Source organism: Lampetra planeri, chromosome 10 (assembly GCF_965212315.1).
Source record: "Lampetra planeri chromosome 10, kcLamPlan1.2.h2, whole genome shotgun sequence".
Lineage (NCBI taxonomy): Eukaryota > Metazoa > Chordata > Hyperoartia > Petromyzontiformes > Petromyzontidae > Lampetra > Lampetra planeri.
Genome location: NC_136116.1, coordinates 15175187 through 15199973, shown reverse-complemented (window position 1 = coordinate 15199973; position 24787 = coordinate 15175187). Strand labels below are relative to the sequence as shown.

General features: G+C 43.8%; 1 protein-coding gene across 2 annotated transcripts in view; it reads left to right on the top strand.

Moving 5' to 3' along the window:
* Positions 1-24787, top strand: part of BBS9 (Bardet-Biedl syndrome 9) — a 60483-nt gene that overhangs the window by 26833 nt on the left and 8863 nt on the right. For both annotated transcript variants that reach the window (XM_078598420.1, XM_078598421.1), the window contains 10 exons: positions 1723-1799; positions 3750-3803; positions 5165-5267; positions 5781-5885; positions 11228-11368; positions 16707-16802; positions 18152-18327; positions 20105-20257; positions 23187-23369; positions 23845-24100. In XM_078598420.1, coding sequence (XP_078454546.1) covers positions 1723-1799; positions 3750-3803; positions 5165-5267; positions 5781-5885; positions 11228-11368; positions 16707-16802; positions 18152-18327; positions 20105-20257; positions 23187-23369; positions 23845-24100 — 1344 coding nt within the window. The remainder of the gene's footprint in view (positions 1-1722; positions 1800-3749; positions 3804-5164; positions 5268-5780; positions 5886-11227; positions 11369-16706; positions 16803-18151; positions 18328-20104; positions 20258-23186; positions 23370-23844; positions 24101-24787) is intronic.

Genomic DNA, 24787 nt, shown 5'->3' with positions numbered 1-24787 from the left:
ATAGAGTTGCGTAGAAATAGTTTACAGCAACCGGTGTTTAACGTGAATGTCTCTCGTGGGCGTCCTCTGTGAAACTCTAACCCAACTTGACGTGGCCTCCAGGGGAACGTCGAATGAAACATCGATCACTGAGTTGACTGTGGCACAGTAGCGGAGGCTGGCCGTAATTTACCGTCGTGTCCCAAGGGGGTACGCTTATTTATACAGTGGAGTCCACGTGCGTTTCACAAATATCAATTGTTTACACAGTTGGTGTGCCTCCCAGAATGCACCATACTGACATGTTATCATACCCTACTATCTTGTATTTAAATAGTTTTGCTTACCTTTTTTCTAAGTTGGATTCGTTCCTAATATGTCGAATAGCGTAAGCCTACTCATACTCCTGCTGTGTTTTCCCTTAATATCAGTCTTTTCAAGGAACCACTTAATATTATGTTTTATGTTCCACTTCTCTGATCTGATGAAGTTCCATCACGTGAAACTTTTGTCCATATTTTGACATATATATATTTTTTAACCATAAGGTAGTGTTTTTTCATGACTAACCGTGTAAATAGTATTTGACCATTGTAGTGGCCATGCGTACTGCACTGAATATCAGAGCAATCGAAGTTTTTGAAGGCGTTTGAAATTCTACTTGAGTGTAGCACATCATCAATGGACGTTAAATATTCTTTATCAGTGAAACACGTGGTGGTGGTGGTGAGTCGTTGGTATTCCGTGTGGAGGAAATTTTTATTCCAAATGGAAATACTCCACCGGGAAACCTGTGTGCTTGACAAAGAGTAAGTGGGAAGCTACGTAGCAGAATAAGCCGGTATGGTCGTTTGTCCAAATATGAAGGCTGCATATTTGTTGATGCGCTGCAATCTCTAAACGTTTAAAACTTGATGTTGAAGGAAGTTGCTTTGACCTCGTCAGTGAAAAACCCCGAACATAGATAAGCATTTCCATTTATCGTAGCCATAACAACTTACCTAACGCTGCACAATCCTCCAGCATTTAGTGACCAAATGTCACAAACGGTGTAAGATAGATTGTAAAGCTCTACTGCACAATTTTAAAACCAGTCGTGTCACTCTACAATAGACACATTGACCTGTACAATGAAAGTCATTGTTTAACAGGCTTTTTGTAAGTAAAAAAGTTAACTATGGTAATTGAATGAATAAGAGCTTTATAGCTCATCGGATTCCTCGAGTATAAATATTCTGATTGTGATATATTAATTCACATACATAGATTTTAGCTTTTTCATGAAAGTCCGATATCTGTAGGTAGCCAAGAATAATAAAGTGATGTGAGTGTATAGCTCATTGGTTTAACTCCAATTGAATCCGCAGTGCAAAATCCTGGGTTACCATCCATGGAGCGCCGAGTCTAAACCACATGTTTAAGGATAATGAGCTGCGGTTCTACATAGCCAGTTACTGTAGACAACAATGGTTGTCTTTGTTTTTTTAACAGTTACCAAATCTAAGAATGCATTCATCAGATAAAACCATGAGGCATTTTTCTGGCAATGTTTTGTGGGAAAAAGCTTCTTCCCCTTACTGACCTCATTTGGAAATGTTTCTGCTAAGAATCAAGAGAAGCTTTGAATTAAAAGTCATCAGCGAGTCCTCGAAGACAGCATAGTCATAACAATATCAGATGTCACTCCTCATAATCAATGTAAAGCTAACCTGTTGCATTCTGGGTGCCGTGCTCCGTGCGTAGACATCTTGCCTGCCAAAGATAAGGACGATGACCTGACAGTCACAATTGCTGTGTCCTCTTCTCTCGACAGCGCGTCTGTGAGTATAACCTCATCACGTTTTGTCAATGCTTGTGGATTCACTGTCATACTAAGGATGAGTGCTTCTATCACGTCCTCTTTTGTCTTTAACTTAAACATATTCACCCCCTTGTGTGTGTCAGAATTTATATGGTATCACCTCATGAGGTATCCTTTGTGGTGTAACAAGCCAGTAAGCATCAATTTGTTTTCAGTTAACGTACGTTAAAGGAAGGCACAACACAAGTAAACATATTGGCGTTGATAAACACATACCTCGGAGGTGTGGCTATGCTGTCTGACATACGCTTGAAGCAGCAAAGATTGGGCAATGTAATAATCTCCAAAACCGCTCTTTATAAAAGTGCATTTTAAGTTGATATCCTCAAAGCTCCTACATCCTAAACTTGTAATGTTACTATGGTCCAGCTGTCCTATGTGGGACATCCAGGCAAGAGACTGGATTAATTAAATTTGGGTAAACCACACTCTCTGTCACCCTCTTATATGTCTACTTCTGATGTGATTACTTCTTACAGCAGCACAGTAAAGCATCCATATAACCTTATCATGTATCTACGCCAAATGGAAACTCATTGCATCTCAGTCAATAAGTTTAGTCTCCTGACAGGCTATTCTTGATGTGTTATCAGTGTTATGGAACCCACAATAGACTGTCATAGATTAATTATAAAACATTTATGTTGGCTTCTTGCATCATAGCCAGGAAGTGCGATTCTATAATAAATCTGTTAGTTTCTAAATGCTGATCTGCCACGTTGGTCTCAACAGATGCTGTGGGTTAATATTTAAACCAAGCAAATCGCATGTTCTTGTTGCACTGTGCATTCTCTATATATGTGATGCACTCCGGGGTATTTTGGAAACGTAATGTACGGCCAAAAAGGAACATTATAAAATATTTGTTTTTACCATAAACCATACTCAAAGAGAGACACGGATGTGCATGATCATTTATGTTCCCAATACATGGTTGGTTGCTCAAAAACACATTGCTTCATGCAATTGCCTTCTCTTCTGCTTTTCATTCCACCTTTCTGGTCAGTGGAGGTACTTTAAATGTTTTGTCAGCCCACAAAGGCCTGCATTTTATGATTTGTTGAAGTGCCAAACAATAAAACCTGTACATAAACCAGCAGTTTTGTTTGGCCCCTTCCCCATGGCCATTGCCACTTCTGCCGCTCAATTTTTCAAGCAACAGGAAATTAAAACAACTGGGTGCTCGCAACAAATACTGTAACTTGAATATTACCATCAATTTGTCTTGCTGTTTCAACATTGCTTCTTGTGGAGAAATTGTCCCCTATCTGTAGAATACAATATTTGTCAATGGTACCTGATTTTCCTTTCTCTGTGCAAAGCAGACTTTTCCAAATAGTCAAGTAAAAGTTAGCTTTGCAAGCAGGTCCAGCTAAAATCTTCCACGGAGCTGTATTTTATTATCGCTGCCATCTAAGCACCGATTGTATCATAGCCGTGCTATTCCTGTGCAAAGTTACATTCTCAAATGTGAACGACTGCAGCCCCTTTGTATGCTAGTCTCTAACTAGGAGAGAGACACTTCACGTAGAGATGCAGCAAAGGCAAGACGCTCCCAAATTACAGATCTTCCATAACATGTGGAAATGAATGTGCGTGATTACGTAATGGACTTACTCAACAGATTGTTTATAGGTCGTGAGTATGATAATTTGCTATAATTAGGGTTTAAGTAACGTCTGCTTGAAGTAAAGTAACTTTAAAAAGTAACTGAATTGCATTTGTATTCCTTTTCACAATTCCTTCCCTTAATATCAACTTATTTCATCTTTAAGAAGATAATTGTCTCAATGCTTGGATGTCTGCAGAACTGTTTATTGTCTTTATCCAAATTGGTAGTGTTCTTGTACTGTTTGGAATATTATCTGTCCCAAAATTAACACCTGTTTTCAATAAATCCTGCCTCTAGGTAGCATCTGGGATAGACATAAGTGGAGAGTCTGTGCCATCCATCAGCGTTAAGGTAGGTCATCGGAAAACTTATCTTGCATGTAGAAAAATGTGGTTTACTTTAACAGTTAAGCTAATATCTTTTGTAACAGTTGTATCTGCGCAAAAAAAATTCACCAAGAGCCATTCCATATGTTAGTGCGTTGCTGAAGTTTTAAGTTTCGTTTGTTTATTTACATTTATTTCAGTTGCTAATTATAATCAGTGTTCCAATGCTATGATGTGAACCATCTATAATGTATAACATACAGTACCTAACTTGACTGTTAGAGGCCTATAATTGCAAAGCAGTGATGAAATGCCGTTGGCATCTGTGGTTTGGATTTAACCTGATTGACACTCAACACTGCGAAAGCTATCAAAATCTTAGAAAACATGTGCCACACTCGGTGATATTGGCGTGATTTTGGGTTTAATCGTTCAATTTTAGTGGAATTTGTCTCAAACTCACTTGGGAATTATCTTGAGATAGCTATACAGAACTGATATGCTTCCTAAATCTAATATAACAATAACAAAAGCAAATGTTTATTTGTTATGTTATTAAAAGAATAACTTATAATGTGTTTAACTTAATGGAATAAAACTTGCCAAAATTACATGTAACCCAATACTTTTGTTTTGTGCATCATTCCAAAGTTAATTCAACCTAAAACCCAAACACTAGGGGCCCTATGCCCAGTCACGGGTTCAGCACTGGCTTGGCCTCGAACAGCGGCTCAGCTCAGGATGGAGCAGCTCAGCTCAGGATGGAGCTGCTCAGCTCAGGATGGAGCAGCTCAGCTCAGGATGGAGCAGCTCAGCTCAGGATGGAGCTGCTCAGCTCAGGATGGAGCGGTTCAGCTCAGGATGGAGCTGCTCAGCTCGGGCTGGAGCTGCTCAGCTCAGGATGGAGCTGCTCAGCTCAGGCTGGAGCTGCTCAGTTGCTCTCAGTGGACAAGAAAGCAACTGAGCCATGGTTTGGCCCAGGTTCAGCTCATGGAAATCCCGAGCATAGCTGGGGACCATGCTCGGGATTTTCAAAGCCATGTTTAACTTGAGCCCGCTCTAAGCATGGTTCCAGAAATGCTTACAGCCTTTTCTGGGGTTTGGGTTGAGTTTACTTTGTAATAATAATGCACTTGAGCCAGAACCAAGCCTGAGGTGAGCCGTGACTAAGAATATGGATCAGAGCGTAGCCCGTACTCAGACACTCACTTCGTCATTGTGGACGGACAGGTGAACATTGTTAGATAGAACTGCACAAGTGGTATGCTTTGTGGGAGCAGCGGCTATTCGAGCTGCCAGACACGCCGTTGATGTGCCGTGTTGCATGACCACTCGTTTGATAGGCCGTGGCGCTCGTGAGCTCACACGCCATCGCTTGTCTTGCAGATAACCGTGCAGAGCAGACGCATCCTGCAGAGTGTGAAGGTGATGGTGTCTGTCCGAGAGCCCCTATCCGTGACCAGGGATATGTTCACATACTACACTCTAGGTACCACAGGATGTCTCGCTCACATTACACCCTTCTCAAAATCCGTTTACAATGGACTGAACTAATAACTCGGCACACTCATCAATACCACTGCCTTACATCGCATCGCTCCCATCTAGCGCTGCCATGCGAGACGAGGGCTCCGACAGTCTGACAAACGTTCACAATATTTATAACATTTCCATTCATGATTATCAGTGTAATGGAATGTTTGTTGATAAACAAGGATAGCAGGCAGTAGTTTTGGATAGTCCTCATATCGTCATCATCATCAACCATTAGTTATCTACTGCTGGATGAAGGCAGGCATCATCTTGAATGCATTAAGGCCTTTGTTTTTTTATGCAATAATATTTACAGTTATAGAGCGTCTAAACACAGCCTAATCTCCAGCAGATGCTTCACAGGAAATCTAAAAACCAAAAAAGTTCACAAAAGTGCGCGGGGGGTGGGGGGGGTGTGATGACGGGTGGCGAGCTCCCCTCGCGTGCGTGTGCCGTGATCGCGCCGCAGAAGCCGGGAGGCCGACCGCGGCCACCGTGTCGGTGTTCCTGAAGCAGCCGCACCCCCCGGCGGAGCTGCAGGGCGAGGTGGTGGTGCACTACAGCACGCCCACAGGTGCGCACGGTGACGCGGAGCCCGGCACACGCAGCCAGGGCGGCGGCGGCGGGGGGGGGCAGCTCGTGGCTGCGACAACGGGCGGGTTGTACCATCGTGATCCGCCCGTGCATCTACAACATCCGGCCGTGCATCTGTCCACGCTTTCTTTGTGATCTTGGGATATCTGATACCGCGATCTGAATGTTTACATGAAATGGGATGAATGCTACCTCTGTTAAAACGTTAGTTTGGTCGGATTTGAAATTATCGATAGAAGTCTACAAACATTGTTGCGTTGTTCATTGTCTCTTATCCATTGTGTTGGTTTCGATAAACACCCTCATATCTCTGTAATAGGTCAGTGAGTATATTGGCTTCATCAGGCATAGTGTATCATGACGGCCAGTTCATAGACCACTTTATATTGTTCCAAAGACCATTTCTTGTCGAATTTTATTGCAATCAGTGTAATACGTAGGCTTTCGCGACCAATATTATCCATAGTCGAGGTTTTTTTGGGGTTAGATCGCGTAAATGTATATGTTGTTAAACCCACCATCGGTGTAATCTTTGCCAGAATTGTGCAGTCAGCCTCTCGTTTAAGATAATCTTATTGCATGCATTCACATGGCCCATAGAGTAGGAGTGTCCTTAATTGGGTAAGCTTCTGAGTTCAGAGCCTCTGTGTATTGTTTTTCGATATCAATTGTAATTTTGCTCTCGCTTACCTCCGCACATTGACCCTGGTCTGCCTTCAGCAGTTGCCCCGCATCAACATCGTTGTATTTTCCCAGTGGTGTCCCTCAAATATGCGTTTTGTTTTTGTTTTGCTCATGTTATCTTTATCCCCACTGCAGTCTTCCCTGTTAATTTATTCGGTAATTTTCGACAATTAATAACCATCAGCTGTTATGACTTTTCCATTTGCGAATCTGATATGGCTAATACAGTTACCATTTATTTCTCGAGTTTGTTTTTCAAAATGGATTTTCCAGTTTAACACGTAGGTTTTCGCGACCGATATAATCCATAATAGAGGTTTTTTGGGTTAGATCGCCTAAATATAGAAATGTGTCGTTAAAACCTGCCACCACCCGACACAGCCAACTAGTAAGGGTTGTCACGTAAACAGAACGTGCCAATTTGTCACTAGTACAGCACTAACCGGTGTGTTTGAGAGCAAAGCCACAACATTTACAAACTGAGTACGACGTTTCGCCAGTAATTGCAACGAGCTTCATCAGGCGACAGCCAGATTTGTGCGCAAGAGCACAGAAGCGTGGTCACCACATCTACGCCTCTATATGAGGAACTAAACAGTTGGACTTCTCCACAAATCTGGTTTAGCTTACGAGATTTAATGACATTGGGCACATTCCCGGTGGTTTGGATGGCTATTATGTGTGAGAACAATGCGGGTAAATTCCGATCTTTTTTGTCAGAAATTAAAACTTTAATGACATACATAGGAGGATGAAACAACAAACCCCAAAGTATCTCGACCAAAGCTGATTGTGAGCAATGGTGCTTGACACACGTCTGACATGCATTTCCTTCTCTTTGCCTGCAAACTCAGAGCGGAACCCAACAGGTAAGCCCTTCACACTGATAACATCGAGCTCTGCTGGCCTTTGCGATTGAGCCCACGCACCCTTGATAGAGAGCACAGCTGTGTCCGTGAAAATCGCAGCCTAATTTAGTGGCAACCACGGAACATTGGTCAGCAGATCCAGGGATTAGCCATGGCTTGCTTCCTTCACTGCACGTGATCTTGTTGAGGACTAATTCTGCATGCGTCTTCCCCACTCAGACAGCTGTCGGGGCCGAGGTCACCAAAGTTACACCGCGATCCGTGTAGCAGCTTACACGTCAGAGAATGTGTTTTTTGTCCAGTGTGCTCTCTAGACTGAGGAATTTTTAAATGATATTGTAATCTTTTCCCACTCATGTTAGGAAAAGTGATTGGCGGTGATACACCCCAAAATCGGGAGTTAAATTATGAGGTTTCAAACACTCTCCTTGTAGTTTTAACATTACACATAGGTGTGTATTACATGCACCGAAAACTATCAACCTTAACCAGACCAGCGGCTCAAAATAACTGATTGTGTGGCCATTTAGATGTTTAAGACCGACTCAAAGATTTGAGAAAATGTGGCTATCCCAACAGCCTGAGAGGGATAAGTCTGAGAACTTTAGTGATGCGTCTTGGCACCATTTAAATATTAGAACTTCACTCCTGGAACATTGACTGTATGTGGTGAGATATTGTTATCACAGCAGCTTCTATGTTATTATATCGACATAAGTGTACAAGTGTGTACATAGCCAGTCCCTTAATTTTCAAACTTGGTATATTTGAACCATGACAGCAGCATGCAAGGGCCTACTGTTTTTGAATGGCGTCACAGGATCTTAAACGTCCACTGAAATTCTGCAATAAGTGGCGGACGTACTGCCACTCGGCCATGGCACGGCCTGGTCATCACGTTGCAGGTTGTCAAAAAGGTGTTTAGTTAATCACTGTTAACCATCATAACATCTTTTACCCTTTCACTTCGTGAGTAGTTAGTTAAATTTCACTCACTATTTTAAATTGTCCGTTTAACTCATTATTTGAAGAACCCCCTCTATGTCATCCCCTCTCCCCACACTGTTCTCCACACCATGAAATGTGAACAAATGTAATTCACATGACAGACCTCATGTAGAATCTCAACAAATAGTGTGTCTTTATACCGTAGATGATCACATTGCCAAATGGTATATGTAAATCTGCCGGATGGGCTTGATAGCATGCTCGAATGTCCCACGCAAAATTTAGTAAACACATGTGCGGCCCTGTTTAGTTGCGAAAGAAAATCTGCTGCGCAGTTCTTCCAACAAGGGCTGTAAGTGTAATTTATTTCATTACTGTGCAGGCAATGCCCTGCAGATTGCACAATTTTGAGTTGAAGACGAAGAACGTTTTATTAGCTCGGTACACTAAGTCAAGTAAGTGCTAAAGATTTGTCCCAAATTTGTTGTACTTTAGCTGCGTGCGCATAACCAAGCTTGCCAAGTACAGAGCCAAACATTGATGCATCATGCATGCGAGTACTTCTGCAGCTTGTCAGGAAGTTGGCTTGAAAACCACTCTCATTTGGCATCCACTGGCTGAAGTAATGTCGCACATGCTCTATTTATTAATACTTTATCTTTGCATGTTAAGTGAGCATTTTGTTAGGTCGAAACCTCTCCAAAAATGTGTATAAGAAAACAGAAGTTATTCAGTGTCAATTATATTCATCTTTCAAACCCCGGGATTTATTCCATATGTATCAGTGTACACTTTCCATGCATGGATTCACACACTTTATGCATTTTACTCTCGTGCTAGCTTTGATTAGAACCTTGTTTGGAATTACTTTTCAGTATCCTTGCATACTTCGTTGTAAAATATGTGCAGTAGTCAAATAATTATACTGCATGTTTGTGATCTATTGTGTTTTCAACCACTGAATAATGGTTGTAATTCAAAGTGCTGTATTTAATTATAAAATAGCAATGCTGTACCTAATGATATACATAACAGTGCAGTGTATACATAACCCCAAGGCAAGAATGCTAAAAAGTTCAAAGGCATACCACAGTCCAAGGAGAAAGTCTTTACAGACAGAATCACAATCATAATTCCCTTGAGCAGAGTCGTCCACTGGGGGACCATTGCTGACTAGTGATCCTCCATTTAGCGTCGTCCTTGGCAGCAACCATCAGACTGCTGAGAGGCAACTGTGTTCACTCTACGTATCGTTCCTTGCCAATTGTTTCTGTATCTTCATGTGCCTCCTACCGTCATCAACTTCGCCTTGCAATATTACGTGGACAAGGTTAAAGGGACAAGGTCATCACGTGGCATGAATCACAATAGCTTACTTCTCTTTAATTGATCACAAGGCTGTAATTTTTCACAATTTCGCATGAGAATACTGCACACGCATCACCATTGATTTTATATTCAGTGTAAGAGACCCATAGCAATTTTATCCAATCTCCTATAGAGGAAATTAGAAAATACAATGCATGCAGTAGTCAATGTGCATGTTCTTGTCTCATGATATCGTGTTGAGAATTTTTCAGTGGCTCGAAATGTTGTGGACTTCATCTGGCTGTTGTACCCTCACTATTTAATGTGGAGCCAAGATATTCAATGCAGTAACCTCTTGTAACGACGAGTACGATATTTACCACCACCGCCACCGCCGCAGACATCTCATTAGCACTAAGGGGGTACCAGACGGGATCATTTTGACCTGGCCACATCGCCGTTTCTAATTTTACTTTAGTATTCATACAAAAGTGACTACAAAAGATTTAGAAGTGAGTAGTTTGTCGAGATTGTTCCTCCCCACAGAGAACTCAGTCCGCTGTGGCCAGTACCGCCTGTGGTCGTGCGCCTTGGTGTCTAAATCTTTTGTAGTAATTTTAGTATTACTTTAGTATAAATAAATGTTAATTTTGATTCATATGTTCTGGCTTTATTTGAACGAAGAGACACAAATTCGCCCATTTTCTCATTGAAAATTGGTTAAATTTCTAAATATCACTGTCCCGGTTACAAAAGCAAAGTTTGTGGGGAAAAAAAACATTTTCTGTACTTTTGAGGCATAAGCAATTAGGAAATAACACTTACTACCCAGGAACAAAAAAAAATATGTTACACAGTGTTGTCGAAAAGCACTTAAATATGGGTACAATCAATCATAAAGGATTATTATGGGTCGGGATACCTTGTACCTCTAGTGGTAGTGCCTTATGCCAATAATCCCTACTTCTTAGCAGCCAGCCTATCAACGTTCTGGAAAATAACGAGTGAGCAAAGAAGCCCTGTATATACGTTGATAGTGGAAGGTAAAAATATGTACCAGGACTTTGCAATTTCCACGTTAATTTTAGTTACTTAAGCATTGAATCTTCCTGGTATTTTTTTTTACCAAAACACGTCATTCAAAAAAGTATGTTTTTGTGAGGGACATTATAACTTGATTTCACTGTTAAATATCATAACACCAGGTGGTCTCCCCAGTAGAGTGAAGGAGGAGACAGCTGTGCAGAAAAGTGTCCTCATTATCATGGGATGACTTTGGTGTTGGGGTGTACAGGGCGATTTCTGTTGTTGCCGTCCTGGCAATCTTCCTGGCAGGTATTCTCTTGAGATGTTCTCTTCTTACACTTGGCCGTCTTTCTAAACCGCTTGCCAATTACCTCGTCATTTTTGTTCGGCCAGCGGTGTCTGTCCGGAGCTTTGAAAGAACGGGAAATCAAAGCTTAAATCCAAACCTCGTGCAAGCCCCTCGCTGAGGCCTTGCGTTCCTTTCTAGGAGTGCCACGAGTGGTGAAGAGCGCGTTCACGCTCCCGCTGGTCCTCGCGTGTCACGCGACTTCCCCGGCCAAGAGCGCTCAGCACAAGCTCACAGTCGACACCAACAAGCCACCCGTCAGCCTGGCGGCCCTCTTCCCAGGTGGGTGGGCTCACCCTCCGGGGAAAGTGGAGCTCCGCAGAAGCGCAGTTGACAATCTACTCTCCTCTTATTGCGTTCGTTCTAGGGTACAACGGGAGTCCAAGCCCACTAACTGCAGTTTTTCATATTGCTGGTGAATGACGCATTCTCCCTTGCAATAACAAACCTTGAAAAACGGGCTTGGTGAAGTACAGTCAGATAAGGCCCATGACAGATATGGCAAAGGAAATCTTTCATCCAGCAGTGGATTTAACTGTACATCATTGTTACTAAAAAGAATGCTTTGTATTGTTGCAAAAAGATGTAAACTTCTTCTGGGGTAAGTTTAATGCTAAGTGCCTAAGTGCCAGCTTTGGTAAACTATTGTTGATCACTGCCTGCGAAGCATTTAGAGATTTGCTGATAGGCATAGATGCATCTTATTGTAATGCCTTAATTCAAATTGCATGCTGAATACATTTTTTAAAATGCTTTTCTAGCAAGTTACACTTCCAATTTGATTAGTATAATTTATGGGTATGAATGCAACAATTTTTGATAAATCCAAACGTCTTTAGTGAAAGGTGCTTCATTAGTTACTGATTAAATCTCAAAGTGGAAGTCAGGAACTTTTCTGTGGTGAGCATACATTATATATATATTAAGTATGGTAACTTTCTATCGCAAATGAAGTGTTCTGTAGTCGTTGTGATGCACTGTTGTGTTGTGAAGGTTTCACTGTTCGTGGGAGTGGCCCCCAGCACCCTCCTCGGGGTTTTCAGGGTTGGTGCAAATCACGTCTGAATTACGCCACCTGTTTGTGCCATTTGAGACTTAAAAACCGACTTGAATCCCCTCCCAAGCTGCAGCCCTTTGCCTGTCGCTGATGAAAGCTACAGTCAGTGCTGTCAGTGTACCGCCTAACTATTAATTCCCACATCATTAAATGCATTTTTAGCAACTTAACGTTTGAAATGTGTTACTACTATTTATCTGCTTCACGAATTACACCTCCGCAAATGTTCCCCCAACGCACGCAATTGTGCCGTGGTTCAGCTGCAGCCTTCCCTCAAGCAAAAGTGTTTTCTGTGAAGTGCTGGCTGTGATCAGAGGCACTGCAGCATGTGACTCCTCTGAAGCCCTTCAGGCAGTGTGTGTCGCCTACTCCCCTCCCACACCCATCACCTGTCTATGTACCCCTACCAGTACGATCAGTTGTGCTGTGGATATAGTACAATTACTGTAGATATATAGCAATTTGAATTGCGTTTACACAAAATTAAGACCTAAGATATTTATTTAATAATGAATAACAATTTAGGCAATCTATATGCTTTAAGAACAGTTTAAAAATCCCTCCTGTGAGTGGAAGCGGAGTCTGTCACCGTGGAGCAGAGCGCGAAGGCCGAGGTTCGCCGGGCGTCGAATGCTTCGTGGGTTTTTTGAGAGGGTCGTAGAATGAATTTGTTTGTTTGTAAAACAACTAAATTTGATCAAAGTGATCAATGAGAGAATGCACTTGTAGCCGTGCACGTGGGTGACCCAGGCGTCCAATTGCGCAGGCTCACCAAGTTCGATACAGCTGATAAGTACGCAGCTGTAGAAATGCGAGCGCACAGCAGCACCATACCCCAGGTGGCCACCCCAGTGACGTGAATTTGCTCACGTACCCCCTAGAGAAGTCACGTGTACCCCCAGGGGTATGCGCATCGCGGGCTGTGAACCGCTGTTCTAGGTGCCTCTAAGGAATGCCAATCACTGAAAGTATCTCTTTGGCATTTCAGCAACGTTAGCTTATTTCACCTCGCCCTACGCTCACGATGTGCTGCTGCTGCTGCTGTTGTTGTGCACGAGCCAGCCCAGACGTTATGAGCGGTAGCAGTCGAGTTGCCCGCAGTGGCCACGGCTCGACTCATTCCACACCATCTCCCTCGCTCCTGCACGCATTGCATGGCAACATTCTTCGGTTGTTAGGAACCAACTGCACGTATAACTCTGCCCCTGCTTAGGGAACTGTTGCCAACAAAACTGTGACGAGTGTAAAACGTTTATATTGTCGTATTACAGGTTTTTAATCGACTGACAAGAAAAATAAATAGTGTGAGAATTCTAATGATGTGTACTGTAAACCTGCAGCATTTATGCACGTGTAGGATGTATCCTCGAGCCAGTGATGGACACAGTGAACGGTGCACTGAGCTATAAGACCCGTGACCTCGGTTCGATTCCTGGCCAAGGCAAATATCAGTGCCCAGCGATGTCTGAAGCAGTCCCGAACCGCCCTTCACCAACCTGGACTGTCCAGATTCTAGATGGGGGGGAGGGGGGGGGGGCAACAACCCCCAGTGACCAACACAGCATGGGGCAGCATTCATCCAACTGTGAATTGACAAACAGCTGTCAGTTATTGTTGTTGAATATTAGTTTGCAGCAAACGGAACACAGTGCATGAATAGTCATTTGCACAAATTAGAAGCCTGCATTTCTACTCTGCTTCATTGGCAAATGTAAATGGGCTATGGAGAGGCGGCCCCCACCGTGAGAGAGTGGAACTTCCCCTTGCTGGTTCATTGCCACAAGTGGCGATGAGCGCCATCCCAGCGCACATTCAATCGGAGAGCCTCGCCGCTCCCACCTGTATACCTGCGCACGCGCTCGCTGCGTGTGTTGGGTTTATAGATTTTTTTAAACTAATAAAAACTTTCAAGAAAAAAGTATTTAACTGCTTACAATATATACAGTTGTAGGCCTACAATGACTTGTTTGCTTTAATAGGCCGTGGCCCTTTTTTAGACGTATGACGAATAAAGAACAAAAATAGTGGCGGAGTGGCAGCGCACAGAGGCCCCACTTCCTCGTTCATGCCATGGGGATAGGCTGCGCTGGTTTGTAAACTGATCTTGTGGGAAAGGTTCAGACCAAACGTAGAAAAGATCATCATTTGAACAAGATAACTGTAAATTTTAGGTCATTAGGTTGAGCCACTTTTGAGTTGTGGTGAGCGATAAATTATAGGTTACTTGGTTTTGTCGGCTTTCGGGTTATTGTGGTGACGAGAGACAGATGCACAGAAGGACAGACGAGTACGCGAGGAATTCCCCGGCCACCGAGTCTACTACTGTGCTCGTTGTCGTTGGAGCAAAGTACCGGCCAGAGTAGGCGAAATAAACAATGACCTATTGGTCTAAACTGGGCGGAGAGTACAAGGGGAGGCCCCACTAAATGTTTGTCTGCTTTATATCACCGTGCGCCATGGAGCATTTAAGGTGCGGCAAAGCGTCACATTATCTTATGGTGGCCTCGGTCTTGTTTTATATCACGGCGTTTGATGTTGAGTTCCACTTACCGCTGACATTTCAAACACATGAGGTAATTTCGGTCCACTTATTGTGCTGCCGTGACCGCACTTACTGCTATTTTACACCACTTTTTATAAGTGCACTTTTTGAATGTTAACATGCAAATAGAAGTGCTGTTTGCCAACGTAAAATGTACTTTAGCCCACGTGTCTCATCACCTCGTTCAAGAGAGAAGCCCCGCCGTAACCGAAAGCCGCGTGTCGTCGTGCCTCGTGGAGACGAGGCGTGAGCTCCCAGGGGGCACGCTCCCCACGCGGCGGCGTTTCTCCGCTCGCCTCGCATCACCCCCATCAGAGATCGTGGAATGCTTTACCAGTTTTTGTTGAACTTCTTTCGCACCGTATGTTGCCAGCTGTGCTCATCGGAGGTGTGCGGGGGAAGGACAACAACAAACGAAATGCTTAAAGCAGCGATTTTGTTTGTTGTTGAGAAGTTTTGCAAGGTGTGTAGCCACTGTGCACAGTTGTGTTCAGAGCTCGATTTATCGCAAGTAAAGAACATTTAATTCCTTGCTCATATAACACTGCACATATTGATTTTCGATTACAATAGCCTGGAGCAAGGACTCGCCTTGTGATGCATCATCTGGTGAAGCTGCCTTATAAATGTAGAAGATTTTGAGAGCCTGCTGTTTCGATATGCCTTTTACGGCGTCATATTATAATTGTAAATCATCTCTACATTTATAGATGGTTATTTTTGGGACAAATTTCTCCTACTATATATTCGGTTACAATTTGAGTTAGAATATAAAATGTACATTTGTTATAATTTTAATTGTTGGTTTGCATATTTGAAAATCCATCCTTGCTCAAATGTGTTGTAATGTATCACGTGTTGCGAATTCCCTTTGTGCGTTATTGAATAAACACGAGGTTTTTGGTATTTCTCATGGAAAGGTTAACTGACAGAATGATTAACTAGTGTTCCAATAATACTCAGTAGCTAACAAACCATCCTTCCTGACCACAAGGTCACTTACCCCTCCAGTGCTGCACAGGTTGGTGGGCCCTCCCACGTGCAGTCTCTTTCAACTCACAATGTTGGGCAGGGCTTGCCTTGAAGTCACTCCTTGAAATAATATTGCTTAGGGCTCAAAATCACGTGCCTTAATGTTACAGTGTTACAGCGATTCAATGATTCGTCTACAGACGCTACAACATTTATTTTCACTTTGTAATAAATGGCAATAAAAAACCCAAAACACTAACATTGCTTACAATTTGAATTATTTTACTTGGCAAGACCCTCCTGATAGAGAGCAATGAGATTTCGTGAGGCTTTCCTGAGTTAAAAAATGTAAATGAAAAGTAAAATGGAAATAAAACAACCAAAGCAAATGACAGCAGTAACTGTACTGGTTTGCAGTAGCACCACTCACGTGGTGGCTGCGTAGTCAGTGCACTACGAGTCCAGATTAAATGCCCAACTTCAGTAATCCCAATAACTTGCCTGTAAATGCATTCACCGTCAGAGCGTAGTTGGAGCTGGCTTCTCATTGAAAGGGAACAGGTTGAATGTATCATCCAAAGGTAATTATAGGCATGATGCCGTTTTCAGCTGCCTTGGTATGAGTGGCAGCATTACAACACATATGCATGTCAGACATTCTTGCCCTTTTCAATAAAAGGATTTTAAGTTACCAACAGTTCAACTTCTATGCATTTACAGTAATTCTATAAAGACAATGAATCATTAACAATAAATATGAAAATAATTATCATGCACCTCCTTATTATTAAGGAGATGGATTGTGTTTTTTTACAGGATTATTCATTTAATTTGGCCATGGCATTTACACTTTCAACAAAACAGTTCAGCTTTCATGAGCAATTGAGCATACACGTTGCATACGTAGATTTCAGATTGTTGATGTGAGTAAATGTAGTCAATCGCTATGCCATCGAAATTTTTCATCTATGTTTTTCAATACATATTTAAACTCGTACAGTGTATGGAGAACGTGCCATTCATGTAATGCATGTCACTTCTGTGCACAGATTTTCTACAGCAGTCTGAAGAAGGCCAAGTCAACGCACTTGGATTTCAGTTGCTGCGGGGTTCTAGGGTGACCGTCCTGGCTTCTAAAACATCCCGTGAGTACGCTTGGCAGGCGCTCCCATTGGACACCAACAGCCTGCCCGAAGTCGGCACTCACAATATCCCTGGCCATGTGTCTTGATTCCCAATAAAGTGGTACCGGTATTTTTGTCAAGCATTATCTCTTTGTGAATTGTTATTGCTCTGTTCTAAGATGTTCCATTATAAAGTATTTGTGTTGTGTGGGTGTGAAAGTACAGCCATAAGTCATACTGGATTTGATATTGTTTTTGACGGCATTGAAGCACTTTTATTTCTCGTAGAAGACTCTCCTACAATATTTTTGTTGCTTTGAAACCGCAAAAGTGCTTATGGCGATTAGCCGCTAGTAAACTGTTTTTGTTGTTGTTGCTATTTCGCTTCATGTCAAAAATTGTGTTTATAATTGACAACTTCTGTTATTTGAGATGAAGCCGGGAGATGGTGTCACAGATAAGACAATTGCTCCGCTTGTCGCGTGAAACGGTCCGTAAGCTATGCTGCCGAACTGCGACGTTCCCAGCTGACTCCCACTGAGTCAAACAAAGTGCTGCAAATTTGAAGTGAGCAAAAAAAACGAAATGCATTCAAGTAACAATGGTTGATGGCAGATACAGGTGATAATCGTAATTGATAATGAATGCATCAATCAACGCTCTATTACTGTCCCGTCGATGAGCAGAGGGGGCACCTTGGTTCAGTCCTACGATCCCAAGGAATCCTTGATCTTGTAACACTCTCAAGATCCCCCTGCTCTGTTTGAATTGCATTAAATTATTGTTAAATATGATCTAGATTTGTCGATTATTTTAACATATATTGTTTAATAATTCGAATTGATCAATTGTAACCCAGGTGACCGTTACCAAACAGGTAATGTTTCATGTGTCTCAACGTGCCTCTATTTCCATCTCCTGATTAAACAAAGGACCCTGCTATTGCTGCTGCGTGAAAGATGGTACTTTCATACAGTGTCAAGTGAATTCACTGAACATTTCTCAGCTGTGCCGAGCAAACGGTTAACCAAGAATGCTCGGGTAATGTGGGCTGCTGGCTCAGCCGCCTAATACGGCGTCACAACACTTGAGCTGGCACAGCTGAGAATCTCGGTCGCCACCACCCTTTACTAAGCCTGTTTTTCAAGTTTAATGCATCAATGGTCTCAGCCTGGGTCACCGATAACTGCACAAACAAAACCATTATATTACATTTGTGTTGTGTCTAATTTGGTTGATTGCACGAATCGGAATGAAATTTTTCCATTCGGTTGATACGCAAAGGTATGTAAGCGGTGTCTCTCGTGTGCATGAAGACGCTACTGAAGGCACTCTGGGTGGCGATTGGCGGTGATGTGTCTATTGGGCAGAGCGCTACCGCGTGCAGTGCGACCAGCTAGACGAGCTGTGGCTGGTGACGAGCGACCTGGTGCGACGCTTGGAGAGCCACTTCCGGAAGCAGCTCGGCACCGCCGACTTCAAGTGCAGCTTCATGGGGCCCCTCCCGCTGCAGGAATACTTTGAGCTGCTGGACCAGCACTTTGACGTGAGTCTCTCCCTCTGCCGCCCTCTGTCCAATGCACATTGCACCGTTGCAGAAACGAAACAACCGCTACCGGAACCTTAATACAGTGTTCAAAACAATGTTGTGGCTTCTGCAGAGTGATCATGAAATGCCAGTTACGTGAATGTGCTTGATATTAAGGCCGATGCAATATATTTTTAAGCAGCGGCATTAAGTGAAAGAGATTGCATAGGGGAGGGCCTGCAAACCTTCGTAGGGAGGGGTGATGATTGGCATGCATATTTAAAAAGTCGCTTGCGGATTTTTTAAATTCAAATTTGGACCATAACGATGGCACACAATGGCCTACTCTTTACGAATGACGTCACGGGATCTTCAACGTCCACGTCGAAGCGGACGCCCGCAGCATTACTCAGAGCGGCCGCTGAATTGGAACCATGAACCCCTGCAACAAGGGGCGAACGCGCTCCCACTGGGCCGTGTCACCGCCCACATCGACTGTCAGGAAGAGTAAGTTGGGCTCGGGCAGGGGGCGCCACGAGAAGAGACGATGTCCGGCGGTCGAGTCTAACGACGAGTGGAGTCAGTGGAGGGTACGCGTCTGTGTCCCGCGTGGAGATGGAGCGCTGAAATCAGCTTGTGTGCAGGAGCGGGATGAATTGTTCCATCGCGAAATCATGGGGGTTGGCAACGGCTTGCGGAAGGGGTCTCAACTCAGCAGTGGATAGATCATGGCTGATGAGTTTTGCTTCCTCCGATCGCTCAGCTCTGGCACTTTCTGAGACATACAGGGTTTTGCCCCTTGCTGTTTCTCGAAATGGGTTCTTGATGTAATCCTATTCTTTCTCCACGTCGTCCTCGAGACAATTCATCTTACTCCAATCGCTATCCAGCACTTCTCTTTGATGTTCTCTTTTAAGTTGTCAATATAAAATTTCTTCATTTTCAGTTCCGTTAGTGTTGGTTTTAGTTTAATCCTCGCTCCAGCTAATACCTGTGGATGATCTACAGTATGAATACAATGGTTAATATGGAAAACAAGCGGAAATGACAACAGAATATTGTCCTTAGCTATAGCCAACGTGTCCATTACTGTCCCAAATTAGACCACTTTTGTCACATCTTTGAATCGAGAGTATACTTAATTATCGACGACTTAAATTATACAACTTACTGGGCTGCTTTGAATAGTTCATCATCTATGCTGAGCAAACGGTTAATGAAGAGGGCTACAGTCACGGTGGGCAGGTGGCTCGCGGGCCGAACACAGCGTCGTCTGGGCACGGAGCTGGCACAGCTGAGAATCTGGACTTGAATCTCGGTGGCCACCAACCCATCGTTCAGCCGTGTTGTACTCAATCGATTCCATCAATCCGGTCACTGAAAACTCCACGGTGCATTACATGTGTGTGTTCGCTTAATTCGGTTTGTTCCGCAAATCGGAATTAAACATTTCCGTGTGATTGACACGTTCCATATTTTAAAAACAAGAGCCTGTCGTGTGGATAAAGATGCTATTGAAGCCACTTCAGATGGATTTCCGTGGCATGGTCCTTTGCGGTCACTCCCTGCCACACGGTGGTGCTTTACTCACTATAATAGCTCTGTCTCATGACGTGATGCCAAGAGCACACTTGCAATATAATTGGAAGGAAATGGGAAAATAGGCAACAAACAGTATGTGGTTGCCATTTTACACTCCAAGGATAAGATAAGCGATGTTTGTCTTTGCCACGTGTGCTTCAATGTGAACAAATGTGTAACGTTTCCCCCCTACTTGCTGTGTGCCTACGTGCAGGTTCGTGCAGATGCGGAGAAGTACCGAGAGATGCTGAGCGAGCGGGCAGTGCAGTTCCGTGCCGTCCAGCGACGGCTGCTCACCAGGTTCAAGGACAAGACGCCATCGCCCCTCCAGAACCTGGACTCCATTCTAGAGGGAACCTACCAGCAGGTGGGAACACGTGGCCCCATGGGCCCAGCCCCTTGCGCAAGACCACGCCTCGCTTGATTCGCTGTGGGACCGAGTGGTCAACTGCGTTGACTGGAGCAGCTGCCAGAGGGGATGAGCGTAGGATAGTTCATTCCGCAGTATGCGGAATGAACTGTACGGTTGTGCATCGTTGCTGACACTGCTTACTTCACTTAGCGGGGCTAAGTTTGACGAAGTGCACGTTTGAATGTACGCTTATTCAAACTTACCCCAAAACCTGACCTATTATATACGTTTTCTTTTTAAGGCAGTTTCACTGACAAAAGTGTTGAGTTTATACATTTGAATAAATGTTATTTCAGATACTCTTTATTCAGACTCGCTGGCAATGCTGTTGGTGTTTTTCATACCCTGTCTCGACCTTTTAGCTGTGGCCAGTTTTGCCAGTTTTAAAGAATCCCGTAGAGAGCCATGGGTACTTCCTGTTCATGTTATCTGTCTCTATTTAGTGACCATTGCCATCATTCCCCTGCCTGATTAAGACAACACAGACAGACTGCGGGAGCCCTTGCGTCACGGCCGGCCCCATTTATACAAGGCGCACTCGGAGATGTTCTGCTTCATGAGTGTTGCACATTTAGCACCGAGTGGGGCGTTTTAATATCGGTTGGATCTCTTAAGTAAACTGCGAGAGAGAGAGAAACGGGCTTTAAAAACACTCCAAGAGAGAATAACAAGATAGTTAATGTCACGTGACTCACAGCACCACTGTGAACCATTTGCATAGGAAGTCCACCCAGTGGACGTGATAAAAAAAATTTGTTAAATGAAAAATGAATTTGTAAATACAGAGTCCTAATGAATAGATGTCACTTTTATTCCATTTTCTTTGAAATATTTTTTTATGGCAGTTTTGATCAGGTCGACCCTGTAAAACAGGCCCTGTAGGATCTCACTTGAGAAAATAAACTCTCTGACGCCACGAGAACAAGCCAGCTATCAATATTCATGCCTTTTAAATCCGTCATTGGTCTAGGCCAAGCTAAATTTAAAAAGTTGGTTTTGTGTTTTGGTTGAACGTAGTCACTATAAGTACTCTGAGCCTATGAGGCCTGCTCCACTCAAATTCACGACAGAGAGTGGCGGTACAGGTGAGAGACCAAGTGGTGTGGTGCGTTCGGCTGTTTCAGACCCTCATTTACTTCTTTGTCTTTTATGAAATAGGCAATAGGGGATAAACATTCGTGTGCAAATTGCACATTAATTTCCATGCTTTATGAAGTTTGTTATTGGACTTGGCAATTGTGGTGATATCGTTTTAATCTTGAATCAACCGATATTTAAAATAATAATAACTCGCGTTGTGTTACATGTGAAATTACAAGACGGCATTGTAGAAATTGTATACAGATAACTTCGTACAAATGTGGAACTGTAAATTGCGCAAGAGCAAATGGATAAGTCATCTCTGTGTTGCTCATATCCAAAGCATCTCTTAAGTAAAGCTGGTAACCAGATAAAGAGGTTTTCATTGCCTGCCCATCCCCTGTAATGCAAACCTCCTCCATTATATGCATCTGTAGAGAAGAGAGAGTAAGCATTCTTTGACATTAATGTGCGTTAATGGGCAGCCAGCTGTCTCGGCACAATCTTCGGCGGAGAGGATTGTGCGTTGACTTGACAGTCTGTGTCAGATTGAAGTGGAGTGCACAATGCGGGCATTTAGTGCGTTGGACGCAGCGGCGAGCCTCTGGCCATATCTTGGTGTGTCATCTGCTGACAGAGTAACTGTAGATTCGTATGGGGAATGGGCGATGACAGAATGTTGCAAGTGATTTTCGTTTAGGTCCGAGATGGTTACGTTTATGCATTTTTTGTCTAATGTCATCTTACTGCAGTGATGGATTTGTGACAAATATAGCTACTAATTCTCCAGTGCTGCTGAAAAGTGCACCACCAGATCTGGTCCCACTAACCAGCATGGCGACAGACAGGAACACACTTAACCTTCTTTTGATGTCCTTTGGTTCTTTCGGTAAAGTCATGGAGATATAAAAATAAAAATAAAGTGAATAGAAATAAAAATGATAAAAATTAAATAAAAATAATAAAATAAAATCAACATTAATGTAGACTGTAGCCTGCTTCTTAATCGGAGTGAGTGTACTGGCAGTCTATAATGTAGACTGTAGCCTGGTTATTAAGTTTGGTGAGTGTACTGGCTTTTCTATCAAGCATTTGTTTGGTAAGATGTACGAGATTTGTTCCAGGAGACAATTCTGAGTTTAATGTCTTCCAAAGCGTACAGTTCATTCCGCCTCTGCTTCTGAAACGTTTAGTGTTTTCCATATGTGTATGTATTTCTATAAAATAAATAAGATCAACAATGATAACAATTTAGAGTTCTTTGTAATCTGGATGAAAGTATCCCCATCCTCGTGTCAGCTGTTTGGCCATACTTCATCACATTGGTCAATGTGGGTTTGTGAATGAAATCTGCAATACCATTTCAGACATTAGTTATGGTTGGGAATAAAACTCATTTTGCCAGGTTCATAGTCAAATGTGCTAAACACTCCTTTTTGACACCCTTGGACCATGACACTGGCACACAATGGCCTGATTTTTTTAAATAGAACCTTGAGCGTCCACTGGGAAGCAGGTGGAGCGTACCTTACGATTAATACGACTACAGTACTAACCAGGGCTGCCTGCCGGATGTGAACCGCGGACTTCTGCAACTGGCGGAGAAAGCGCTTACACAAACTCTGATTCCACAATGACAACGACAACGTAACGCGGCACACGGCTCATCTCTCAGAAACATTTCAGCTCTTCGCCACCTCAAACCAACATCGCCCACAACGCTTTTACACTTCGATTCGAGCGCGTTTTTCCCGTTATGCAAATCGGGAATGATCGCCTGTCGCCCACGCGTCGCATGCGACAGATCGTGGAGTTGGCGGACATGGCGCAGGACACGGAGGCGAGGCTGACGGTCGCCGCCTCCCGGCTGCGGGCTGCCACACGCCTCCTGGTGCTGCTGCTGTCGCTGTGGCAGAGCCTGTCGCCCGACGAGGTGGCGCTCCTGCACACCGCCCTGCTGCCCGAGCTGCAGGACAACCAGCAGCTGGTGAGCGACGCCGCTGTGCCACCCACCCACCCACCCACACCTGCGCGCGCGCGCCCCGTGGTCCTCCAGCGCCAACGCCTGCACGACTTTTCACTTAGTGGCGGCGTGGAGTTGCCAGCCGAAGCGTGCTGCCTAGATGATTGCAGAGCTTCTCGTTGAGGTAAAATGTCAAAGGCTCGAGGTTGGCATAAAGAGCCACCCTATATATATTGACATGCATTCCTTCAGTTGCAAGATCAATATTACATATACAACTCATTTTGTGTCAGTAGGAAAGATAAAGCTGATATTACGATTGAGGACATGTATTAGCCACGAACAACAACATTCATCACAATGTGCTACAATTGTGTGCAATTGCCACGTTAGCCAGCCGGTGATGCATTTGAGATACCAGTGAACACAAAACCGCAAGAGCGTGGATGTTGTCGAGCCTCGGCCGCCTCCAAATGGGCGTGAGCGCCGCGTCTGGCAGGGCTGGGAGGAGAGCGTGGACACGGCGCTGTCCTACTTGCTGCGCACCTGTCTGGCCAAGAGCGGCAAGGACCAGGCGCTGACGCCCGGCGGTGGCGGCGGCGGCACGCTGGCGGCGCCGCGCGACACGGCCCGTCTCAAGAAGCACCTCGCCCTGCTGTGCGAGCGCCTGGGGAAGGGGGGCCGCCTGCTCCTCTCCGGCACCGCCGCCAGCAGCAGCAGCGATGCCGCCCAGCAGAGCGAGAGGGCTCCGTCCGGTGACTTTGGCATTGCACCCTCATTGTCGCCAAGTCGTAGATTATTATTTATACATTTCCACCTGATGATGATAAGCCACTTTGTTGAGCTATCATTTGTGATAGCCAGGTCGCTTATAATAACGAAACTAATAGCTCAGTGGGCCTTACCTGGCAAGATAAAACATAGTTTAGTTTTATTTATATTCATTTCTTAAGTGATTTGTTTAACTTTCCTCTATTTTGCACTCCTATCGGGTTTTTGTATTCTCTGTTGTTGTAATGTTCTGACCCGCCCCGACTGGACATCTGTGAAAAAGAGCTTTATAGCTCATCGGATAGGTCATCGCTGATGGCGATGTAATGTTCTGTGCTTCGTATAATATCGCATTTAACATGTCTATCTGCACACCTTCTCACGTCTTCGGTTTTTGTAAACAGTTTCTGTGAATTTTTAGGGGCTTTTCCTAATCTAGACACTGGATTACAACAACATCAACAAGCAATTGGTTTGAGATTACATTTGGATAAAACGTTGTTAATTAATTAGGTATGAACAAAAATTTTTTTAATTCCAGTTAAATACTTGGTCTTATAGTGGGTAAGCAGTTGACTAAACAAAGCATTGCATGTGCAGCCCACACATTGCTGCATCACAGAACTGTGACATTTGGCAACGGCTTAGTGAGGTCTTCATCCAGCAGTGGA